The following is a 25,420-nucleotide window of genomic DNA, read 5'->3' as shown; positions in this document are numbered from 1 at the left end:
ACAGATTGGCCTTGAACTCAGAAAGATCCGTGCCTCTAGTTCCTGAGTGCTGGGATTAAAGGTATGTACTGCCATTCCTGGCTTCCTTTTTTTTTTTTTTTTTGCTAAGGGAACCCCAATGCTACCTGGCCAAAAGACACTATTTCACAGCCTCCCATGCATGAGGCCATGAACTGAAATTCTTGTCACCATTCAAAGCTAAAGTTGCTTAATATTTGAGATAAAAGGCTGTGGTCCAGCTCTATGGGCCGAGAGTGCAGGCACCTTCATTCTGCTGCAGCCATGCTGGGCTGCATGGCCCAGAGCAAGGTGCTGCCCTCGGGTCTGGCCTCTGTTTGGAGGAACAGTGGAGAGCAGCCTTTGAGAGGCCAGTAGAGTGCTCAGGTTGTAGGAATTCCATGATGGTACCTGGTCCACCATTAGCTCTCAGAGGGACAGGTGCAGCTGTGCCATGCTAGCCTGGGTTACAAGGAACCTTTCAGATTCCTGGGGCCAGTCATAGGACACAGCAGCTCCTAACCTGGTGAACAACCTTTCTCCCTTCTTGCAGTAGAGAATGCCTTTGGTGTTTTTATATCTCTATTTTCATTTTGTGGTAAATTTTATAATTTGTATAAGCAAAACCCTTTAAATCTCTAGGTATAGTAACTGGCCACAATTGAACAAACAGCAAAATCAACATATAATGAAGGTCAAACTTCATAGGCCCCTATCTTCCTTCTGCTGCAGTCAGACAAGTTCCTAGAAAAGCTTTCAAATTTTAATAACCTTGTGCAAGAGAATGTTCAGAGGCTACCATCAGACACGCTGCCTTCAGTAGACTAGCAAATAAATATTTGAGTTGAAGGTACTGTCTCAAACTGAAAGGGGCTGGGCTGGCACATGGAGCTGTCAGTGACAGTGTCGGGAAACTATGCTGACTGTGTGTTTGGGAGGTGAATCTCTTAAACACTAAGTCACACTTTACACTCACGAGTGAAAAGGTTACACCATGCACAACCAGCCCACCAGTCCATACAACTAGACACTAATAAATGTATCCTTCCTACAAGAATTTTCATTTGAAATTCCAATTTTGGGCTAAAAATGTCAATATTCAGCCATCTGTAGATTTTCCATAATGTACTCTCCAACAATGTCTTGAGTTTAAAAGCTTAATATTTAGAAGGATATTCAAATAACAATATCTGAAGGGTCTCAAGTTCTATAAAAGGCATTTCCAAATAAAAGTGACTCAGGCTGGACAGAGTGGCACATACCTTTAATCCCATCACTTGGATCTCTGTGAGTTCCATGGTAGCCTAGTCTACAAAGTGAGTTCCGGGTCACCCAGGGCTACATGGTGACACCCATCTCAGAAAGAGAGAGATGGGCAGGGAAAGGGGGAGGGAGATAAGTAGCTCTTGCATCAGTTGCCAATAGCTCCTTAGCTAAGGGTAGGGCCTCGGGAGCTGCTCCAGGATGCATATTAGAATTTGAACTGTTTTGGATGTGTATAGGTAACTACAGAGGCAATGAACTCATGTGTGCATAGGCCATGTCCTATCTAGAGGACACATTTCATGGGACTCCTCCCCAACCTCTGGGTTTGCTATCTTGAGACAGAGTGTTGCCTTTTATTCCTGCCTGGCCTGGGGAACATAGCCCAGGATGGTCTCCAATCCAAAGAAATCCTTCTGCTTTAGTTCCCAAATATATGCACTACCATGATCAGCGTTAGGAATGTTTTCAAAGTTAGCTTCATGTTATACAACTCTGTAAAGCTAGTGTGTAACCTGGTAAGTAGAGCTATGGCTAACCTGATTCAAGGAAACTGTCCATCTTGCTGTCGCTACTTCAGAATGTTGGCAGTCAGCTGTCCCCAACTCCATTTCCTTCATTGCTCTGCCTACAGGTACCCCAACTTTCTTTTTTCCAACACCTCTGCCTACAGGACACAATTAAAACCCAAGTGGTTTTGCCAGCACATGTCAAAGCAAGTTTTTTCTCCAGACATCAATCTCGCTTACATTTGTGCTCTATTTTTTGAGAAAGGGTCTCTCTCTTATTGTAGCTCTGGCTGTCTTGGAACTCACTATGTAGATCAGGCTCATCTCAAATTCACAGGGACCCACCTGCCTCTGCCTCCCAGGTGCAGGGATTAAGATGTGCACCATCTTTGCCCTGCTCTGTGCTCTCTTTGGGACATTTTTCCTCCTGTGACTCTGTTATACATTTCAAAGCCTCTTCTTGTTACTCATCTGCCACACCTGTCCCCAGGTTGCCATTGTGACCACAGCTCTCAACACCGTGTTCCATTCCTCCCTTGTCACAGAGCCATCTAGTCTACATCCATCCTAGTCACAGAGATGGGACTGTGACAGTGGCCTTCCATGTCCATGTTACAGTCTCCCAGGCACTTCACACCCCTATTGCATGTAATGATGAGGACAGGCCTGTGGGAACAGGTGGGTGTGGGAAACCCAGCTCAGAGATTTAGACATCAATGTGATGTCATAGAACTGGGATTGACTTCTGATCCAACCAGCTCTTCTTTTAAGTATGGTGAATATTTAAGTTTGTAACTAGTTTTGTAGAAGGTATCTTTTCTAGTAGGGACATGTATTCTTTGAGTAAGTACTTACAAGCATGATGCTAGCCCCAGGACTAAAAAGCTCACGGACTTTTAATCCCAGCATTTGGAAGGAAGAGGCAGGGGGATCTCCGAGTTCAAGGCCAGCCTGGTTTACAGAGTAAGTTCTGGGACAGCCAAGGCTACACAGAGAAGCCCTGTCTCAAAAAAGCAATAAATAAATAAGTAAATATAAAATAAAATAAAAAGAAACAGAAATCCTGGTTATAACCTTGGTTCCAATATTTATTTTGAGTACATCCTTTGTAGATCTAAGAAGTGGGCCTTACTCTCAAGGAACCAAGGGTTGAACTTGCAGCCTTTGGGACACATGAGCAATACAAGATGATGATTCTTAGAGTCAGAAGCAAAAGGCCACATGGACAGGGGAGTCACCATTCCTGAAATGTGTTTCTTGTGTGTGGTATCTGGGCTATAGGCTCCTTATAGGCAGGCAGTGTCTCAGGATCTGCTGTTAATACAATCCTGCCAGGCTCATCATGGGAACTGATGTGAACATGCCTGGCCTGAATCTCTGATACCTACCCCACCCTGAGTGGGTGCACTTCGTCATTCCCTAGGGGATTCCCCAGCACATGACTCCTGGGTCCCTCCCTAGACACCGTCACCAGGAATTTCTCTTCCTCTTCTTTTTAACTTGACTCATGTGATTATTTTGTAGGACAAGTATACATTTTAAAGTTTCAAAATTTTAAGGGCACAAAAGAGGTAGGCATGGTGGCACACACCTTAAACTTAGCACTTGGGAAGCAGAGGCAGGCAGATCATTATGACTTCAAAGCGAGACTGGCCTACACAGTGAGTTCCAAGCCAGCCAAGACTACTTACAGAGACCTTGTCTAAAAACAAAACAAAATTGACAAAGGAAAGAAAGAAAAAGAAGCCCTGTCTATCCCAACACAGTTCCTTAATACCCCCTTCCAGGAGATTACCAATTAGATGTTTTAACCATTTACTGCTTTCTTAGGAAGATCATAAGCAAGGCTGGAGGGATGGCTCGGTGAGTTATATGCTTGCTATGCATGTGTGAAGACCCCTCTACCCACATGAAAGCTGTGAACAGCAGCACACATCTCTACAGGTGCAGAGACAGAGCCGAAGGGCTTGCTGAGCAGCCAGTGCAGCCCAAAGGGTGAGCACTAGGTTCAATGAGAGACCCTGTGTCAAAAACGAAGGTGGAGAGGACTAGAGGAAGACAGTATCAATCTCAGGCCTCTCTATGCTCAGACAGGCAAGTATGCTGCACACACACATGCACCTGCGGGGGTGCGCGCGCGCGCACACACACACACACACACACACACTCTGCTACCATTATTGGAATCCACATAAAAGTACAAACCAGAAAGCTCACCAAGGTCTGGAGATGTCAGGCCAGCATTTGTTTAGAAGAGTAAGGCTTAAGCCCTAGCATCTCAGAAAAGGAGTGAAAGAGAGAAAGGAGGAAAGGAAGAAGGATGAAAAAAATGTTCAACCTCAGTCTCCACCCAGAGCTATGAGTATTTGAATACATACCCTACAGGCTGCCTGCAGTACACACTTTTCTCAAAAACAAAACAAAACCAGAGGATAGGACCTCAATTTTGATATTTCACTGTCTCACTAGCATTATGGTTATATTTCCTCCTAGCACTTTCCTGAAGTGATTTAATAATTTTGTCATCTACCATAGATTTGTGACTCCTTTAACGAATGTCAGGCATCTGATATTTCTAGATTGGTTTTACTAAAAGAAACAGTGATGAACACAGAGATTTCATTGTATTATATTTCTAAGAAATATACTAGGTTATAAAATAAGGCCACTCTTTAGGACCCAGGGCATCTATCTCACTGCTCTCCAGTCAAATGACTTGGCCCATCAGCAGACTGGGGTCTCCATGGCGGGTGCCAACTTCCTCATAGGGCCAAGCCCTAGTTTGCACCTGTCGGTACAATATCCACTCATAGCAGCTGTGCACCTTAACCCCGCCTCTGAATCTATGCTAAGGCAAGGTCTCACATGGGCCTGGTGACTGCTCTATTTACCTAGCTGTACAGCTTAACCTGGGCCTATCCCAGTCCACAGTGAGTCAGCTGAACAAGGGCAGGAACCACCCTTCCCAGAGCAGGAACCCAACTGGGACACAAGCCACCAGCACATCCCAAGAGACTGCAGTGGCTGGAGAAGGATACAGCGTGCTGGGCCAGCAGGTAAGAACAGAATCTGTATTGGCTGGGATAGAGGAGCTAAACAAGAGCTACTTACAATTCATTTCTCTCCCTCCCTTGCCATGTCTTCTGGGGCTTCCTAGGTAGTCTTTTAATTCACTTTACTCTTGGAATGAATTGGGAAAGGAGCTTTCCTTTTCTGCTCCCAGGCCCAGGCAGAGTTTGAAGAATGAATTGATTTTCTGCACTGCTCTATGCTTTTACCCTTACCTCTATCCCACAGCCATTGGCCAGGAGGCCCTGAAAGTTGTGGCTCTTTGATGCTCAGATCTCTCTCTAGTGGCTGACTCTCACTCAAGAAGGGCCAACATTCTCACCGAGACCTACAAGCCCAGCAGGATCTGGGCCTCTCCCTTCTTCTCTGGCTTCCTCTCTCATAGTCCTCTGAACAGCTAACTTCAGTCTCAGGGGTCAGGTGTCCCTAAACACAGAGCGCACCCTCACCTCTGTTCAGTAGCATTGTCTCCCTGAAATGGCCTTGTCCACCCAGCCCTTTAAGCTTTTACTCAAATGTCTCTCACCCCCACAGCAAGGCTCCCCTAGTTCTACTGCCACCCTCTGCTCTCCACCCACTTCATTTTTCCTCCCCACTTCTTCCCACAACCTGACCCAGCCTACAAAGTCTTGGAGCATCACAAAGAAATCCTTACCTGAGAGAGAGATCATTTTGTTCCCTTCTTACTGTGGGCATCCACACAGTACCTGGACTTATGAGGTGCTAATAAGTGTGTGTGGGATAAGCAGACAGTTATTACGGAGTTGGCTATTTGTGCCAGGTACTGTGCTAAATAATCTCCATGTGTAACTGGTATAAATAGTCCTCTAATGCCTGATTAACTCTATGGTTATGGGAATGTTATTTATTTCACTGTTGTTACAAAATGATATAGAGCCTTACCCATTCTTTGCTCTCACAGTCAGTGCAGGCAGTGGGTCAAGCCTCTATCTCAAGTCCTAGCTGCTGCCCTGCCTCCCCTGAACCATCACTGGGGGAACAGCATTTTCTAAGTCCCATTCCTCTGGCACAGTATAGCCCTGGAAGGAGAGGACACAGGCTGTGGCTTAGCAACAGCTTCCTCCTTGCCGATTCACCAGATCCCTGGGTTAATTTGGCCTTATAGGAGCTATTACTCCACCACATTAACCCACACTTGTTTTCTGAAGGATGGATGAGTTGTCCACAGGAACAAGTGGGAGTCCCAGAGCTCTAGCATTTTGGAACAAAGCATTCTTATTTTTAAAAATTCAAATATGGGGGCTGATGGGCCCTTTTCCAGCCCTGCTGATTCCCCAGGGCCTGGTATACTGTGGTATATGCCATAGGTGCTATTGCTTACAATATGAAGAAGTATAAAAAGCTCTGGGATGGAAATATGAAAGGCATTGTTGGGAAGGGAAGTCCCTGGGAGCAAGGACTGGAAGGAAGTAGAGAAGTCGCTACCTGCAGGAATGTGAGCAAATTCTTCTGTTGTCACACTACTTTATGTGCACCTCATTAGGGCTCTAGTTTCCCTTTCTACACCCAGTTATTCTTCAAGGGATGTTCTTCAGCTGGTAATAGGAACAATGTTTATCTAGGTGTCAGGTGACATTTCTGGGGAGATGTGAACATCTATTCACTTTAGACAAAGAACCAATGGCAGACCAATGAAAACAGTGATTCTCAACCTTCTTAATGCTGTGGCCCTTTAACACAGTTTCTCATGTTGTGGTGACCCCCAACCATAAAACTATAAAATTATAACTGTAAATTTGCTGTTCTGAATCATAATGTAAATGTTTTCTGATGGTCTTAGGCGACTCCTGTGAAAGGGTCATTTGATCCCAAAGGGGTTGCAAGCCACAGGTTGAGAATCGCTGAACTAAAATAGTCCAGGTCTACCGTGGTAAACCGAGGAGCTTAGAAGGGTCAAAGGAGCTTGGGTGACTCAGAGAGGCAGCTACATGACAGAAGAGCCCAGGGTGGGTGATGACTGCAGAGAGCTCCCAAAGGAGTCTGCATCACAGAAAAGCCCACCCCAGGATGGGTGATGACTGCAAAGAGCTCCCCAGAGGAGTCTTGGCTCCCTGCACAACTGCTCACTGCTTATATAAGCTTGGGGAGGGCTTTGTGAATCACAGCTTCACAGTCTTTTATGCTCCCTTAGCTTCCTGAGTCCTACTGGCTTCCCACTCCCTTCCGGGAGGGAAGGTTGTTTCAATTGGGAGGAACTAGCTACACACTAGGCTTTCAGGATTATTTTCTCTGTGCCTGCTCTTCTCCTCCTGTAGCTTTATGGAGATGCTGGGCTTGACACTGACAATTCACACTGGCTAATGGGGATGACAGGCAAACAAATACAGCATGGTGGAATTTCGATCTAGGAAATGCAGAAGGCCTGGCTCACAACAAGTGCTTCCTAAATATTTGTGGAACAAATAATGACTACTGAATACATGTGATGCTGTGATCTAGGGAAAAGAGGTTTGAAGATCCTTGAAGGTTGTGTGGGTGTAGGGTTTAGGGGCAGGCTTAGAACTGAACGATTCACCACATGAACTGTAGATGACATTCAAGACAGAGGGAACAGCACTGCCAAAGCATGAAGGGTTAGCAGGCTGTTTTAGAGCTAGCAAGCCATTTGGAATAAATAAAATGCAGTGAGTAGATGGGGGCTAAGGATAGAGACATGTCCACCAGGGGTCAGTTATGAAATTTTTAAAGGCATGTTGAAGTCTGAGATTAATGCTGCTGTCAAGAGCTGGTTGCAGCTTCACTAACAGGTAAAGGCAGGGTCTGAGGGTAACTCACAGATTTCTGGCTCAGTTCATACGTATATTTGGTGGGGCGGCAGCCACGATTTGGGAAAACTTCAAGATAGTCTCCTGAAGGTAATACATATTCAAAAAGCAGGTGGAAATTTGCCTGAGCCTCGCTATCCAGGAATAGCACGCTGCTCTCACTGGCTTAAACTTTCCATCCTTCATGGTCACGGGTGGGTCTCTTACCTCTCAGAGATTTCCCTGATTTTCATAGTTTTTCCCTATATCCCATGGAATCCATTGCTTGAGCTACTTGAAAAGGGCGATCAATCTTCCATAGGAAGTAATCCCTCAGTCAAGCCCACCCACCCCCGGGCAGCAGATGTCTAATGGTTCCAGCACTGGTGGTTGGCGCCTGCATTTTCAACCAGGGTAGGTCAAGAGTCAGGGCCATGCTGGGATCCTGAGAGCATGGGAGAGTGGGTGACATCAGAGGCATCACCTAAGGACTTGAAGGCGTGGTGTCAACTCTGCTCTACTCCCTCACCCACTGCTGCCTCAGTGCTGAGTAAGCCAACCGGTCTGAGGAACCACGACACACAAGGGGCACCTCGGGAGAACCACGGGCTCTAAGTCTAGGTTTGATGAGGAAGGCTGAGAGTCAGATTGGCCTTCCTGTCGCGTACTCCGCTGCATTGCTGATCTCTTTGGATGCCGGAGCCAAAGCAAACCTAACGCTGGGAACACAAACACTATCACCATGACTTCGCAGCCGCGGGGCATCCTGGGAAGCCCCGACATGCAAGCTGTGTGCGCATGCGTCGTAGGCATCACACGCAGCCGAGCGGGATTTCTGCGCAGGCGTAATAGCCCACGGCTTCGGGCTAGGCTGGGAGTCTTAGTTCAGCGTAGGCGGCTCGTGGGTCGCGGAGCAGTGAGATGTACGGGCGTACAGAGGATGGTCCCTGGACAGTTGGGAATCTGCCTTGTACTCAGTGCGTGAAATGTGCCTACGTGGTCTCATATCTAAAGGGAAGGGACGGGTTAGGGTTTGTCTTGAGTTGCTGCCCTGGCAAGGATGCCTTGTCGTGAGGGGAAGGACCGCAGCCTGCAATAAAAGAATATGCACCATTTCTTGTGAAGGCAGTAGTGAAAGTGTTTCAGTCTGAGGTCAGTTTCCTGGAAGTGGATCTCTAGGCCTATTTTCTTTCAGAGGGCAGTTGCAAAATGCATCTTCTCCATTGCTGTCCTGTTAGAAAAAGGAAGACACGGTTCCATTCCTGTCTTTTGTTCGGTTCCGCGCAGTGCATACTCCTGGTAGCGAAGCAAAATTTGGTAAATGGTAACTGCTACAAGTTAATTCACGGTTAAATCACCTGGAGGGTGTGCGCTGTAGGGTAGGGCCCAGGCCAAGGGATCTCTTGCAGTGGCCGATCTGAAAGGAGGTTAGAATCATTCTCACTTTGCCCCTAGGAAATTCTTGTCTTAGGACAGTCACTTCTGCCCCAAAGCCTAGCCGAAGATAAGGAACTGCAGCTGTCCCGGCGGGCAACAGAAAGCAGCACTGCGTCGGAAGAAAGCAGGTGGAGCCCCTTCTATAAAGGAGCCCTGCCATGCCACTTAGCCGTCAGCTCTTTATATTTTTCAGTACAAATTAGAAGTGAACTTTCTATTTTCAGATTTTGTAATGCTAGTACCGGTTCAGGTCAGACAAGAAGGCCTGCAGGGGGATGCGTGCATGGGTGGGTTGATTGGTTGGTTTGGGAAAGGAAGTGACATGAAAATAACCCTTCAGGAATGAGCTTTGTTAGGAGAAAGAGCCTGGAGACCACAGGAGCCATGATCAGGCCTTGACAGGGAAAGCATTAAGGAGGAATGGTGTACATGGATGGGCCCTTTAAGGACAGAAGAAGCTTCCCTTTAAAGCCTGGAGAGGAACTGCATCAAAAGAGAGAGCTTCAAGCCAGAGAGACAGCTGTCACAGACAACAGGGGAGGGGAACCTCATGAGAAAACATTTGAGTGTTATACCCCTTCAGAGGGTGGCAGGAAGTGCCGCACTACATGATTTAGTCTAGGGTAGACCATGTGACAAAACATGGAGGAGCCAGGTTCTGTGCCGGACTGTAAATTAGGCTGAAGGACCTGGTCCCCTGGAGTGGTCCTCTTAAAGAGACAGGATCTGACAATTCATATTTAAGGAACTACACAAGATTAAGACACACAAGAACCACATTTAGTCCTGCAGTTCTTGGTTCCATTCCTAAGAAGGGCATGGCCTCGAAATACCAGAACTTTGCTGTACAAGGGGAAAAGTGGAAGGGCCAAATATATCACCTCTGGCATAGTATTACATTACCCTCCATTCATGGGGTTTGAGAGGTTCTGCAGCCAATGAGAAGGCCCTCTTGGGACTCAGAGTCTAACAAAACAGCTAGACAAGTGTAGTCAACTACAAGACTAGTGAATAAACAGGAGTAAGGACAGAGTGGGAATACTACCTGACCCACAAATCACATCAGGCTTCCAATGAGGAGGGCCCTCTGCTTTTAGACTTGATAATTATTGGGTCTGAGCTGGGCCAGGAACAAAGGTTGTGATCCAGTGTACTAGACAGGAGCTAACACTTTCTAAAGCTGATAGACTGGAGAGAGTGAGATTCATTCATTCATTCATTCATTCATTCATTATCTGTACGTATCTCCTTGTTGTAGCTTGAGATTCATTCCATCATTCATTCATTCATTCATTCATTCATTCATTCTCTGTACGTATCTCCTTGTTGTAGCTGTTGAAAGTCAGACTTGGGGAAGGGCATGTGGAAAGATGTGGAGTTGGGGAGTAAGTTCAAAACTGCTCACAAAAGCCTGGGGTGGTGGTGGGTGATGCACACCTTAATCCCAGCACTCGGGAGGGAGGGGCGGGCAGATCTCCTGAGTTCGAGGCCAGCTTGGTCTACAGTGAGTTCCACAACAGCCAGGGCTACAAGGAGAAACCCTGTTTTGAAAAAAAAATCAAATAAGTAAGTAAGTAAATAAATAAATAAATAAATTTGCAAGCAGAGATCTATTGGAACTCAATTCCAGTGGATAAAGTGGCCTGGGTGAAGAGGCAATGGAGAGTGGTGGGGCCATGCTCACTGGAGTCTGGCTGTTCAGCTGAAGCTTCAGTTGCCAAAGCTTCCTGTTTTTCAGGATCAGTGGAATCTGTCAAGTGCAGCAATTTTGTAGTAAGCAGAAAATTGTTAAGTATTTTGTAAGCTCAAATAAAATTTCTTTACATCTGGCCATTGGGCTATCAGTTTCATTCCAGGGAAGATTCAGGAAGCCCTTGTGGGCCATTTTAGGAAATCCAGGCTGTGTTCCAAGAGAGTTATGGGGGAAGGTTCTGGCTAGTTTATGTCATCTTGACAGAAGCCAGAGTCATCTGAGAGATGGGACTGAGAAAGTTCTGCATCTGAGAGAGGGAACCTCAATTGAGAAAATGCCTCTATAAGATCTGGCCGTGGAACATTTTCTTAATTGGTGGTTGTTGTGGAGGGCCCAGTCCATTGTGGGTGGGGCCACTCCAGAGCTGGTGGTCCTGGGTGCTATAAGAAAGCAGGCTGAGAAAGCCATGAGGAGCAAGCCAGTAAGCAGCACTCTCTGAGGCTTCTGCATCATCTCCTGCCTCCAGGTTCCAGTTTAGTTTGAGTTCCTGTTGGCTTCCCTCAGTGTACTGTGATTCAGAATATCTAAGCCAGATAAAACCTTTCCTCCCCAAGCTGCTTTTGGTCATGGTGTTTCATGATAGCAATAATAAACCTAAGTAAGACAGAAATTGGTACCAGGATTGTGGGATATTAACGTGATCTAGCTTACCATGTTGTTTTTGGGAGGACTGTGGAAGGGCTTTGGAAAATTGGGCTGTAAAAGCCATCGAGTGTTCAAAGCTTGGTGAAATGCTGTGAGAATTTGGAAGACTAGAGAATAATGCTGAAAGCAGTGATGATGGAGGCCTGATTTGTGAAGTTTCAGAGAGACGCTAAGACTGTCAGGGACATTTGCTATTTCGAATTGAGAACCTGTGGTTCTAGTTAGCTGGGGCTGAAGACTAGAAGATTTGGCTGTGATTAACAAGAGGCCAGCACCACAGAGGTAAGAACATTGCTTTACTGAGACAAATGATGCAGATTCAGCTGGGACTGAGAAATTAATGGTGAGTAAAAAGACACCAGCATCACTAAGGTGAAATCTGGGAAGTGTTTCTTGAGAGTCAGCACACAGAAGCTGTGTTATAGAGGTGGCCAGCGGTGTACTGTGTGCTGGCAGCTAAACTTGGTAGTGTGTTATTCGAGTGGTACTGGTTTTGAAGGCATGAAGGGGTCATGGAGAGCAACTGAGGCTTGGCACTGTGTGACAGGGCTGCATTTCCTGACGAGAGTTCAAGAGAGGCTATTGGTGAAAGTGCAGCCCCGCTGCAGCAAAGACCCCAGGATTTGGAAGATGCCAGTATCATGGTGCCAAGAATAGCAGCAGTGGAGCATAGCCAGCCTTAGCCTAGGAAACAAGCTGTGTGCGCTGCAGAGGATGGAGCTGGAGAAGGGACCCAAGCTCTCTGGAGGAGCCCACAGATTGTGAGTGAATTACAGATGTTGGACACTGAGTTCTTTACATGGTTGGAATTTGGTTTTACTTTGATTTGATATGATTATGCCCTGGTTCTTTCTTCTTGGAATAACAAAGTATTTAATTTATTTTGATTTTACAGGAGCCCATAGTTGATAGATTTTGAACTTTTAATGAGAGTTTGGATTTTTAGAGAAATTTTGATTATTTTAAAGAGACTTTGAACTTTTCAGTATTTGAATTTTTAAAGACTGTGAGACTTTTAAAAGTTGAAATGTTTTACATTTTGATGTTGATATTAATGTGTGAACCTGGATGGACAAGAAAGGAAAGGTTATGACTTAACAGTGATGTGTTTGTATTCCAGGTTGATAAGGAGTCAATTGTGATGGTTGGTTTTTATGTCAATTTAACACAAGCTAGGGTTATATGAGAGGAGAGAACCTCAATTAAAAATGCCTCCACAAGATTGGGCTGTTGGTACCACCCTGGGCTGCTGGTTCTGGGTTCTCCAAGAATACAGACAGAGCTGGGCAGTGGTGGCAAAGGCCTTTAATCCCAGCACTTGGGAGGCAGAGGCAGGTGGATCTCTGTGTTTGAGGCCAGCCTGTTCTACAAAGTGAGTTCCAGGACCGCTAAAACAGAGAAACCCTGTAAAAAAAAAAAAAAAAAAAAAAAAAAAGAAGAAGAAAGAGAGAAAGAAAGAAAGAAAAGAAAGAAAGAGAAAGAAAGAAAACGCAGACCAAGCCATGAGGAGCAAGCCAGTAAGCAGCATTCCTCCATGGCCTCTGCATCAGCTCCCAAGAAGCAAAGGACTTTAGGCAAAGCTACAACATTCCAGCTTCATGCTTAAAAGGCCTGGTGGTTACTGTCTGGAGAACAAAGAGGAGACCATGGCCTATTTAGGGGGACGCTGTGACACCAATGAGGAGCAGAACAGTACAGCAGGGATGGGTTGAGAGGGGGCTCGGTGATACATGAAAGGGGTGTTGGGGATGGGAGTTAAGGAGTACATGGGTTGGGGTAGCAGGTACAGAGGGATAGATGACTCATAAGAATGCCCTCAGTGCCTCATGCCCTCATGCGGGGTCACAGGGCTGGTTTCACATCATCATGGTACAGCCTGGTCAGTTCCCTATGACACTTCCTGGCATTCTTGTTACTTATGGTTAAGAAGGATATACCTTGTCCATTAGTAATGATTGTGAGCTGGGAAGGCACAGGTAACTGAAGAGTTGGAGGTGGGTGAGTAGTTCAGAGCCTGTCCTTGGGGCAGGGCCCAGGGTGACAGGGCAGTGACCTCTACTCTGGGAGGTGGGTCCAGCAAGAGGAGGTGACAGGGAGGCAGGGTGGGGCATCCAGCTGGAGTGGACTGCCCTACAGAGGGCAGAAAGTATGTCAGAGTCATAGTCTACTGTGTAAAGGGCAGAACCCAGAAAGACAAACTCCCCTGGGCATTTCACCTAGGGAGGGAATGGTGTGTCTTTCAGGGATGATAGTACCCCACTTAGAGGCTGCAGATTCTCAGCCAGGATGACGAAATTTGGGTGGGTGCAGCGCCACCGACCTGGCTCCTCCTCCCTGTGTAGCAGTGTTTGTGTGTCTGGCTGAGGGAGGGCTGTAGTGCCGGAGCAGAACCCAGGGGCCTCAGCGTGCCATGCAGCAGCACTGCCATTCGGCTCTCCCTCTTGGAGTAAGAAAGGACCTAACTGATTTTTGATGCTACAGTTGAGAGACTTTGAATTTTTAAAGAGATTTTGGATTTTAAGGAGAACTTGGATTTTTAAAGAGACTGAACTTTTGAAGTGTTTGAATTTGTAATATTAATTTGTAATTGGTTGTGTAATATTAATTTTAATATACTATATAATACTGTAATATTAATATGAGCTCTTGAGGACAAAAAAAGAGAAAGGTTGTGCCTATTAAGTGATGTGATTGTGTGTCAAGTTAACAAAGGATCAATTGTACCGGCTGGTTTTTATGTCACCTGACACAGAGGACAGAACCTCAATTGAGAAAATGCCTGTTGTAGGCAGGCCTGTAGATCATATTCTTAATTGATGTGGGCGGTGCCACCCCGGGGTCGGAGGTTCTGGGTTCTATAAGAAGCAGGCTGAGGAAGCCATGAGGAGCAGGCCAAAATGCAGCACCTTTAAGTGGCCTATGCGCCAGCTCCTGCCTCCAGGTTCCTGCCCTAACTGCTTTTGGTGATGACAGTCACATGGAAGTGTGAGTGTGACACCCCCTCCCCCTACTTCCCCCAGGTTGCTTTGGTCATGGTGTTTCATCACAGCAATATCGACCCTACCCATGACAGATTACAGGACGCTGTGGAGCTGGAATGCTCGGGATGGGAGGGGTGCTGGGAGGGCTGCTAGAGTCTCCTGCCTCTCTGTTTAAATGCTATGCCCATTTAGCTGCGGTTGTGGGGCCAGCTCCCGGCCCCACCGGGTATGCAGTACATGCTTCATGCGCACCTGTGGGACTGGATGAGGAAACCTTATTGGTTCATCTGACTTTTGCCACATGGCGGGGGAAAATGAAGCCCTTGATCCCGTCTCCCGGGTACATTCTGGATGGTCCTCTAAGTTTGGTTTCTAAGGTCTAGGGTCAGTTTAAAAAATATGGAATTTTGTGGGTGGAGATTATGAGCTCGAGAAATAAACAGGTGTAAATCCCACCTCCTCATCTCTAAGATGGGACAGTATCCACAGGTGGTGGTCTCGGCGTGTTGTGGTTCACAGGTGGCAGGAGGCAGCTGTCCTGCCTTTTTTTTCAGGATGGGAACTGCATTCTCATCCTTCCTCATCCTCTGTGCTCTGCAGGGTGCTTCAGAGAGCAGTTATGTCTATCCTGTACCCATCTCTGGAGGATCTGAAGGTGGGCCAAGTCATCCAGGTAAGGACCAGGCTCCATTTGTCTAGAGTCCCTAATGGTGGCCTTGAGGATTAATCCTAGTAACTAAAGCTTGCCAAGGGAGAATTCTGGGTACTGGGAGCTCTTGGTAATTCATGGGAAGCCCTAGGGCCCAGTGTAGAGGCCAGTGTAGAGGGAGAGTCCAGGAGTCAAGGCCCGTGGAATCAGAGCAGAAGTGGAAAAGACAAAGCAGCCACAGTGATGTGGGTTCTGGCTCTTCCCCATCCTCTGAAGGCACACCCCAGGTGCCAGACAGTTTCCCCAGGAAACCTAGAGTATAAGCTCAGCCTGCTCAGACCCCAGCAGTCTCTTCCACCTCTACCCCAACTCCTCTGTGTCCCCAGAAGCTTTGGGAATTTCAGTTTTTCTCCCTGATAACCTGGTTGGGAGTTTGGCTTTTGTGCTTTGGTTGCCATGGATATAAAACAATTGATCATAGGCACCAGAGAACTTTCTGCCAGAAAGATGTTTGTCCAAAGAGGCCACATTAAAAAAGATTTATTTATTTTTATATTATGTATATTTTCTCTGCGTGTATTGTATATGTACCATGTGCATGCCCAGTACCACAATGGCCAGAAGAAGGGATCAGATCCTCTAGAACTACAGTTGAAGATGTTTGTCAGTTGAGATGTTGGTGCTGGGAACTGAACTCAGGTCCTCAGCAAGAGCAGCAAGTGCTCTTGACCACAGAGATATCTCTCTAGCTGCAAGAGACCACATTTTTAAAGTATTCAGTCTTGATTTTTAATTATCACTTTGTGGCTACACATGCTAGTGAGGTACATGTGACATTTTTAACCTGGCAGATCCATGTGGCTGGCACATCCATCACTTCAGGCTTATATCAGTTCTTTGAGCTTGGAGCACTCAAACTCCTCTCAACCTGCTCTTTTGAAGTATTAGTCATTGCTGAGTGTGAACCATAGTTGCCCCCCCCGCTTCTTCTCCTTTTACTTCTCCTCCTTCTTCTCCTCCTCCTTCTTCTCCAGCTAAATCATTTAATTTTCCTTGAATGACTGAAAAACACAACTCTGGAAAAACAAGGCTAAAAATGACATTCTTCCTGTTGAATAATAAAACTGACCCTTTAGAGACAGGTCATAATGTCCACAGGTGGGTCTCACTATGGAGATATGAAATCCGTGCATACAAGTTTCATAACTGAGAGGCAAAATGGCCAAAGAAAAAACTCCAAATAAACGCTGCATATACATGATGTCCCTTTTGCATACAGTTGCCCTTCCATGTATAGAGAACATCGTCCATTTAGCTTTAGCGTGAGTGAACACAGGCAGTATTTGACTTTTTACACCCGCCTTATATCATGTACGTATGTAGAGGCTACATTTACATATGGTCTGGAGCCTTGAGGGTTCTAGGACACCCCACCATTATAAGTCTACAACAATACTCAATGCTCAGAGTCCCTGCCTCAGGAGGTCCCAGGCAAGAGTTCCTGTGGTCCCAGCTACAGCTGAGCAACACTCCATGTTCTTTTCCAGGCCCAGGCCAGAGCCTCACCCATGATGCCCACTCTGTCAGCCCCGCTGGCTTCTGCACCCCCACTTTCAGGTAAGTGACCCTGACTCCAGTGTTCAGTGTTCATTCTGTGACAGCCCCAGTGCCACCACACACCCCAGAACTGCTGGGCCTGTCACCCAGGCATGGGAGAGAACTTGAGACTCCTGTTCTCAGGACCAGGCAGGCCCACCTCTCCTGGGTGTGTGGGTTGTACTGACCCTCAGGATGTGGCCTAGTTTTTTGGCCACTTCTCAGTGACCATTTCTCACTTGTCACTCTGGGGGTGGGGGGGATGTACATTAACATTCACCCTTTGAGGAAACATTGGAGGAACTAGTGGGGCAGAAATTGCCTGATTGGTGCCACCATGGGCAGGCCATCTGGGGAAGACCAGATATTTGAGGTAGCCCATACAGAAGCTCATAGCAACTGTGGATCAGTCCTGTGAGAGAAGCTCTGCTGTCTCCTTGAGCTTCCCCACATCATGGCGTGTGGTCCCTGGTGGTCCTGTACATACTCTGGCTTTTTGTCAATTGTCCAACTGGTGCCAAAAGCAGTTGAGCTGAGCGTTAGGTGGGTCTCGGTGTCTGAGGTTGCTCCTAGACAAAGGTGCTCCAAGCCTTCAGTAGAGCTGGCCCATGTCACTGCTAACCATCCCTGGGACACATGACATGCTGAGGGGATCAGGGTGTTCTTATTTCTTTTAAAATGCATTTTTTATTTAGTTGTGTGTGTGAGGGGCACAGACCACATTATGAGTTGCAGAAGTCAGAGGACAACTTTAAAAAAATATTTACCTTTATTTTTGTGTGCATTGGTGTTTTGCCTGCATGCGTATCTATGTGAGAATGTCAGATCTTGGAGTTACAGACAGTTGTGAGCTGTGTTGTGAGTGCTGGGGTTTGAACCTGGGTTCTCCTCTGGAAGAGCAGTCTGTGTCCTTAACTGCTAAGACATCTCTCCATCCTGATCAGGATGAAGCTTAGTGAAGTTTCCCAGCTTCACAGAAAATGAGAAGCCCTTGAATGATACCTTGCCTCTTCCTTACCATCAGAGTTGTATCCGAACCTGGCAGAACTGGAGAATTATATGGGGCTATCCCTCTCTAGCCAAGAAGTTCAGAAGAACCTGCCTCAGATTCCAGCTGGTGACAATGTAGGTATTTGTCTCCTCTGGTGGCCACTAAATATCCTACCTCCTAGTCTTGCCATTTGGAGGTGTGTGTGTGTGTGTGTGTGTGTGTGTGTGTGTGTGTGCATGTGTGTGTGTGCATATGCACATTCGTATGTGCACAGGCATGTCAGTCCAGGCATTCTTTATACTAGCAATTGAGACCCAGATGCGCTCACCCTAAATTATGATGGATACTTTTTTGTTTGCTTGTTTGTTTGTTTGTTTGTTTGTTTGTTTGTTTGTTTTAGACAGGGTCTCACTATGTAGCCTTGGCTGGCCTGGAACTGGCTATGTAGAACAGATGGCTTCAAACTCATAGAGATCTGCCTGACTCTGCCTTCTGAGTGCCACTCAGAAGGCACCACCACTCCTGGATGTCTTTGAAAAAGATTTGTTTTATTTTACTGTTATGTATATGATTCTTTTGCCTGTATGCATGTGCACTGCATGTGTGGTTGGTACCCAAGGGAACCAGAAGAGGATGTCAGATACCTAGAACTGGGGTTACAGAAGGTTGTGAGCCACCATGTGGGTGCTGGGTTCTCTGCAAGAGCAACAGGGGCTCTGAACTGCTAAGCAACTTCTCTCAAGCTCCACACTTAGCAATTTTTATCATTGTAATTATTTTCAATATTTTCACCTTTAAAAAAATAATAGGTTCCTGGGATGTTGCAAAGGTAGAAAGACCAATAATTACATGGGTAGAGTGTGTCCATTGCTCTGTCAGCCTCTCAGTGTTCAGATTCACGGAACCCTCCCCCATCTAAGACAAGACCGTCTATCATTAGAAAGCTCTCCTCCTCTCCTTCTGTGGCCACACCTACTCCTCCTCCTCCCTCTAACCCTGGCGACCTTCCCTTCCTTTTCTTTCTTCCATCCCTTGCTCATCCTCCTCCTGTTGGCATTACCTTTTTAAACTATTTTGTTTGGGTTTCTTATTCTCTTTCTCCCTTATGCACCCCAATCTGTTCCAATACCCCAATACCAGGTAGGAGAAAGGAAGTTAATGGGGACAGGGGGCAGAGTTCTCTTTAGTTACTTCCTGCTGGTTAAGGTCGTTGAGTTCCTTGTGGCAAGTCCAATCTTCGTTTCAGGATTATCTCCAACTACCTCTTATCACACTGCATCAGCAGCAATCAGGAGCAGCAGTAGGGAGCCCCAGCAGCCTCCTTTCACAGAGTGCCCTCAACAGTCTCTGGGCTCTGGCCTTATATTTACTCTCAGAGTCCTCAGAACTAAACTATCTTCAGCTGGGAAAGAGCCCCTCCCAGAGCAAATAGTTTGCTGCTGTGAAAAATCTGAATCAGTTCCTTATCCCACACCTGAAATCAAAACAAAACATGCTTACATACACAACATCCTCCCTTTCTGTGGCAGTACTTGGGACCTCATGGATGTTAGGCAACTGTTCTACCATTGTGCCACACTCCCAGCCTTCTTCTCCCAGCCTTTCCCCCACCCGCTGTCTGTGTAATTGTATCATTTCAGAAACTTATCTAAGCATAAATCAGAAACGATGACTCTTTTGGGATGCTGTGTTCATGTGTTATGTTGTGTGTCTGTGGAGTACGCCTGGTGCCTTTACACCTTCACCAGAACTTGGTATTGTCACTAGTTATGGCAGGTCTTCATCTGCATTTTCCTGTCAGTTAGCGGTGTGGAATATCTTTTCGTGTGCCCATCACCTGAGACAAGATCTGGCCTAGTCTGTCCTCAAACTCAAAGTGTAGCTGAGAGTGATCTTTAACTTCTGACTTTCAGGTCTCAAGTGCTGAGGTTACAGATGTGTGCCACCATGCCTGGTTTGTGTGGTGTAGAGGATCAAACCCAGGGCCTTATGCATGCTAGGCGATGCTCTCCTGACTGAGCTACATCACCAGCCCCATTTTATGCATCTTAATTGGACTTTTAAAGGTCGGATTTAGGGACTACATTTTATAATCTAGAGTCCTCATCAGATACGTAGGTTGTAAATATCATCCCCCAGCCTCTGGATTAACTCTTTATCTCCTGACAGACTCTTTTGCAGGGGAAAAGCTTTTAATTTTGATGAAGTCAATTTTGTTTTATATTTTTTCTTTTCCTTTCTTGAATTTCCTGTCTAAGGAATTTTTTTCCCAAGACCTGGATACTAAAGATTTTCTCTTTTACATTCTTCTGAAGTTGCTACAGTTTTGTTTTACATTTAACTTTATAATCGAATTTGAGTAGATTTTTGGGGGAAAAAATGTGTAGTTTATGTCCTGGTTTCTGTTTTCTCCCCTGCCTGGCCATCCATTGATGCAGTAGATTCTGTTGGGCTAGCTCCCTACCCCCAACTGGTCTTGACCTTTGCCACAAAACAATTGTCCTCCCCACAGTAAAGATCTCTCTGGATTTCCTAGGTGCCTGCTGATGGAGAGGAGTGCTGTGTCAAGAGAAGTCTTGATGTGTTCACATGGTTCCTCACATTTTGTTCTTTTTTCTGAATTAGTGTCACTGTTCACATCCCACTGTCTTTCTCCTAAGGTTAGGTTACTTTGACCGTGTCTTCAAAGCAGCTTGGTAGAGCTTTGATAGAAGTGCGCTGTGTTTGTGTGTTGGTTGGAGGAGCCAACAGCTTTGCCAGCTCTTCCAGTGTGTGCAAACAGGAGACCTTCTGTTTGCTTAGGTCTTTGTTAACGTTCATCAGGATTTTTCTCGCCTATAGTATACAATTTCTAAATGTGTCTAGATTCACACACATCTCATTTTTTCCTGCATTTCTCTCTCTCTCTCTCTTCCTCTCTCTCTCTCTCTCTCTCTCTGTATGTCAGGGTATAGATATACAGTTGAGTCTCTGTTACTCAGGCTGACTTCTAATTCCTGGGTTCAAGGGATCTCCTTGCTTCAGCCTCCTTGATAGCTAAGACTAAGGTTTGAGTCACCATCCTAGAACAGTTGGTTTCTATATGCTGACATTGAACTCTAGGACTTTGGTGAATGTTTTAGTTATTTAATTATAGCCTGAAATTTTAGATTTCTGCAGATATTCTAGTAGACCATCATGTCATCCGTCAATAGGAACAATGGTAATTCTCTGTCCTGTGTTCCCTTTTCCATTTTCTTGCCTCATTGTACTGGCTGGATCATCTAGTCCTGTGTCTGGTGAGACTGGCATCCTTCTCTTTTCTGTATCCCAGGAGGAACCATTCATTAATTTTTATTTTTGGTTCAAATTATTGTTGGTTCAAGACAAAGTCAAACCTAGCCTTCTCATCTTTGATGCCTTACCATTTACTGTGAAAATATCTTCCTTTTAAGTGAACTTTTAAGTTGATCTTTTCTTGATGTTAATTTCCTTTGGAAAATAAAGTGACTCCTTCCTGAAACCAGCTTCCTCCCTCCACCCCCCAACTCATGTTTAGGGGTGTGGATTTTGATGCCCTCTAGTGGTGTCATCAAGATCCATTGCAGCCCCTGTAAAGTATGGGTGTGTGTGTGTGTGTGTGTGTGTGTGTGTGTGTGTGTGTGTCTGCGTGTGTGTGTCTGCCTGCCCAGGGACTGTTCTATCCTCTTTACTCATCCCTACCTAGACCTACCTAGAACCAGAGACCCAGGCTCCAGGTGCCTGGCTGACCCCGCCCCTCCACTACTGTGTCTGCAGATGGTGGTCACTCGCCCTGGGCCTGGCCAGGTGGTAGCACCAGTGTCTGGGAACAACCTGGGTGCGCTTCGTGCAGAGATCAAGCCTGGGGTGCGTGAAATCCACTTGTGCAAAGATGAGCGTGGCAAGACTGGACTGCGCTTGCAGGCTGTTGACAAGGTAAGCAAGGCTCTGGAGAGGAGAGGGTGCTCCTCTGGTGCTAGATAGCCTTGTCACAGCCCCAGGGATACAAGCTTTGGGACAGTCACTCAGCAGCCTGAAGTGGTGTAGTGTATGGGGGGCCTCCCGCCCCAGGGTTCACAGAGCCTCTGTCTATGGCAAGGAAGTTTCCGAGCAGACTCCTTAATATCTGATGCCTCAAGGCTGTGCCCAGTTGCAGCAGGGATCCTCTTTCAGCCCCACAGTGTCACTCAGACTCCCTGTTTCCCTGCACCCTAACTCCCATGGGTCTAGCTTCCTGATGAGTGTAAAGAAAGCCAGCCACATGTCTTTGGGAAGGGTGGTACAGGAGAATTGATTACGATGCTGAAATGATGTTCAGCTTACTCTGTGTGGTCTGGCGTGTTTCCTCCTCCTCCTAGGAAACAGGGGTAACCTGTGTATCCCCCTGCAGATCTTAGGTCCCACTATACTACAGGCTCTCAGGGTGTGGGGAAGGAACCTCTTAGAGGAGGGTCCTGGGCTCATGCAGCCAGGGGTGCTGACTGTGGGTTCCTGCTTCCCAGGGGCTCTTTGTGCAGCTGGTCCAGGCCAACACCCCTGCATCCCTCGTGGGATTGCGCTTTGGGGACCAGATCCTGCAGATTGATGGGTGTGACTGTGCTGGGTGGAGCACACATAAAGCCCACAAAGCCCTGAAGAAGGCATCATCGGAAAAGATCGTCATGGTTGTTCGGGACAGGTCAGTAGCCAGGTCCCAGCATGCTCCCTGCCTGGCTCCAGCCACACCTGCAAGCCCAACTCACTGTCCCTCTCTACCAGGCCCTTCCAGCGTACTGTCACTATGCACAAGGACAGCTCAGGCCAAGTTGGCTTTTTCATCAAGAAGGGGAAGATTGTATCTGTGGTAAAGGGAAGCTCTGCCGCCCGCAATGGACTTCTCACCAACCACTATGTGTGTGAGGTGAACGGACAGAACGTCATTGGGTTAAAGGTAGGCAGTAGTGTTGCTCTGCCGGGAAATGTGGGCACTGTGGAGATGGCAGGAGTGGAACAGCTCCCGTCTGCATAGTCTGTGGAACCTGCTAGAGCCTCAGCTTCCCCGGCCTTAGGTTGATGGGGGCTTCAGTGTGACTTTGTGCATGGAGCTCTGACCAGTGTCATTCAGAATGAGTAGGTGCCTAGTAAGAATTCGGTCATTACCAATGCACAGGATGTGCCAGAGGGGTGGGACAATGTGTGGGACAGGGGCAGCCTGGCCTGCTGGTCACAAAGGACACCTCCTCCTCTGTGTGGCTTTTCTCTCTGGATGCTGATTACATTCAGTAATGGGGTTTCCTTTAGTAAACAGACTTGAAAATCCATTCTTCAAGAGGGACATCTGAATTCTGTTCTTTACAGAGCAGGAAGGTATACAAGGCTTCAGGCCCATGCTGTAGCTGTGAAAAGAAGGGCATCTTCTGGGAACAGGCAGGGATGAGTTGTATGGTGTGAGACATGAACAAGTGAAAGCGACTCAGTCCTGACCTCATGCTTCTCCACCCCACAGTGCTCATGGGTAGGCGGTGGCACCTCACTCCACAGTGGGTACAAGTCGTGCCTATCCTATGTCTGCTTCCTTGTCCCGGGCACTCTCCTCTCACCTTCCGTGGAGACTTAATTCTGGTGTCTCGTGCTATTGTGGTTAGAAAGTTCTTCCTGTGACTGAGATCCTTCCTGGTGCATTTTCTCCCGTTTCTCTGTGATCAAGCATGCCGGGTCAAAAGGCCACCACAGTCTCTGCTTGAAAATCTGCGTGCAGTAATGGCTCGTGAGCAGCTGTAGATTGCTTCCTTTGAAAAAATAAAAATTCAGCCATAAGTCTAAGAGTAGCCGTGCTTGGAGATGGTTCTTACATCTGCACAGATGACCCAAACCCTCACTGTGAACTCACGGGTCACTCCGCCTAGCCACGGTCCCACGAGATCCTTCGGTCTATGCTCTTCAGCAGTGGCAGGTAGTTACACTTTTTGAGATCAGTTATCTTTCAGAGTTTTTGGCCATCAGTAGTCCCCTGAAGCCTCTCTTCCCCTATTTATTCTGGAACAACCAAGGAAGCACAGAACCATATAAATGCAAAATGATTTGCATTTGTCACCAGGGTCTGAGCAGGGACCACAGGCTCATTACTACAGCTGCAGTCTTTTGACTGGCAGGCACCCTTTGCATGGAGTTGCCTGTTCTCTTCATGATCTAAGCTTTTCTTACTAGTCAGTGAGGTGTGGGAGAGGACGCGTATGGCTGGCTTAGGGGAGCCAGGGGGAGCCTGAGGATACAGGTGGACCCAGTGTCTCCCACTGGAGTCCAAGTGTAAATGGGACTAGCGAAGTTGCTAGGGCGGGAGAGTCACATTTGTGGGGCAGTGCTGTCTTCAAGGAATGGGAGGCTGGTGTCATGCTCTTGTGATCCTGGCAATTCTCAGGAACAATACCCCAACCTGAGATGTCTAGGGTTCTGGGAAGCCTCTAGCAATAGCCATGCTGAGCTACAGTTGGGCAGCAGTGCTGGCCCTGGTTCCCAAATTGACCAGTCCCTTTCCTCCTCTTTAGGACAAAATGATTACAGAGATTCTGACCACAGCTGGAAACATCATCACACTGACCCTCATTCCCTCTGTGATCTACGAGCATATGATCAAAAAGTAAGGCCGTTACACCCAACCTCTGCACTCTGCTTCTCACCACCTATTATGCCCTGGCAGCCTCAGTGCTTACCCAGAGCACAGGTCTGGTCTGCCCTATCTTTGATCTTTCATCAGTTCCATGGTGTCTAGTGGCTTCCCATGCACAACTTGACATCCTTAGAAGTAGGGGCTGAACACAGCTCTGTGGGGTGAACAGGCTGGGGTGAGGATCAAGGAAGAACAGCTGCCAGTTACTGTCACTGTTGCCTTGTTTAGGTTGTCCCCATTGCTGCTTCAGCACACCATGGACCACTCCATCCCAGACATCTGAAGTTACAGGAGGGTGCCTCAGGCCTCCCGCCATCCTGCAGGGAAGACAGCAGTCCTCAGATGTCAGGTTGCAGCTGGCTTGCAGCCTGGGTCTGGGTATTGGGGATGTGTCCCAGGAGGATGCATATTGGATAAGTCTGTCATTGCTGTTTCCAGGCCTCCTTGGATCTGGAGCACTAGCTATGCTGGGGCACAGGTGGGACGCTAGCACCTGGTTCTCTGTACCCTAGATGCTGGGTACTTAGGCAAAGGTCCCTGAGTGCAGCTGCATCCCTCTGCAGACTTCTACCCCCTCTAGGAAGTCAGCTGCCTGATTCGACAGAGGAGTACCTAATGTGTTCTTTATCTTCATTGATCGTTGTCACAGATTGTGCATAGATCAGTGGTAACCCTTTACTGTCTTTTGAATAAAGAGTTTACTTTAAACAGAGGCCCTTCCATGAAAGTTCTTGAAAATTCCAGAATTCCTGCTCGCATGACATCCCAGGGCGGCTTTTGCTTTTGGACAGTAGCTGGGACAAGGTCTTCTCTGTGTGCCTCTGAGAACAGTGCTCAGTGTGCCGTGGGGTACTTGCCAGTGTGTCATTGGGGTGTTGGCACTGAGGGGCATGTGGCTGTGGGATGACAGGGAAGTAGAGTGGCCCTGCTCTGGCTTTGGAACCCCTGCTGAGTGGTCATGATGGTTTTTGTAGTTACAGAATGGGTCAGAGAAGCCATTTCAGGACTACTGAGAATATCCTCCCTGTGCTGAGCATGAAGGGACATAGGATTCTAGATCCTGTACCTGATCTCAGATGGACAGAGACCCCAGCCCTACACAGCAGAGCCTAGTGGGGC

At 47.0% G+C, this 25,420-nt stretch overlaps 1 protein-coding gene across 1 annotated transcript; it reads left to right on the top strand.

The window, feature by feature from the left end:
* Positions 1-4,716: 4,716 nt before the first annotated feature.
* On the top strand, positions 4,717-25,009 carry Sdcbp2 (syndecan binding protein 2). The gene is made up of 9 exons (XM_055602648.1): positions 4,717-4,825; positions 15,020-15,092; positions 16,616-16,685; positions 17,689-17,789; positions 21,433-21,591; positions 22,158-22,333; positions 22,414-22,585; positions 24,180-24,271; positions 24,530-25,009. The coding sequence occupies exons 2-9, from the start codon at positions 15,039-15,041 to the stop codon at positions 24,582-24,584; spliced, it is 879 nt and encodes a 292-aa protein (XP_055458623.1). The 5' UTR covers positions 4,717-4,825; positions 15,020-15,038; the 3' UTR covers positions 24,585-25,009.
* The last annotated feature ends 411 nt before the right edge of the window (positions 25,010-25,420 follow it).

The sequence above is a fragment of the Psammomys obesus genome, unplaced genomic scaffold (genome assembly GCF_907164565.1).
Source record: "Psammomys obesus unplaced genomic scaffold, mPsaObe1.curated_primary_1811, whole genome shotgun sequence".
Taxonomy (NCBI): domain Eukaryota; kingdom Metazoa; phylum Chordata; class Mammalia; order Rodentia; family Muridae; genus Psammomys; species Psammomys obesus.
The sequence above is the reverse complement of the archived record's forward strand: the minus strand, read 5'-3'. Positions and strand labels throughout refer to the sequence as shown.

Bases quoted from the DNA above. Each gene is read 5' to 3' on its own strand.
- Sdcbp2 (XM_055602648.1), top strand. From the start codon at position 15,039: ATGTCTATCCTGTACCCATCTCTGGAGGATCTGAAGGTGGGCCAAGTC. The intron at 22,334-22,413 runs GTCAGTAGCCAG...CCTCTCTACCAG, and splicing joins GTCATGGTTGTTCGGGACAG to GCCCTTCCAGCGTACTGTCA. The intron at 24,272-24,529 runs GTAAGGCCGTTA...TGCCTTGTTTAG, and splicing joins TACGAGCATATGATCAAAAA to GTTGTCCCCATTGCTGCTTC.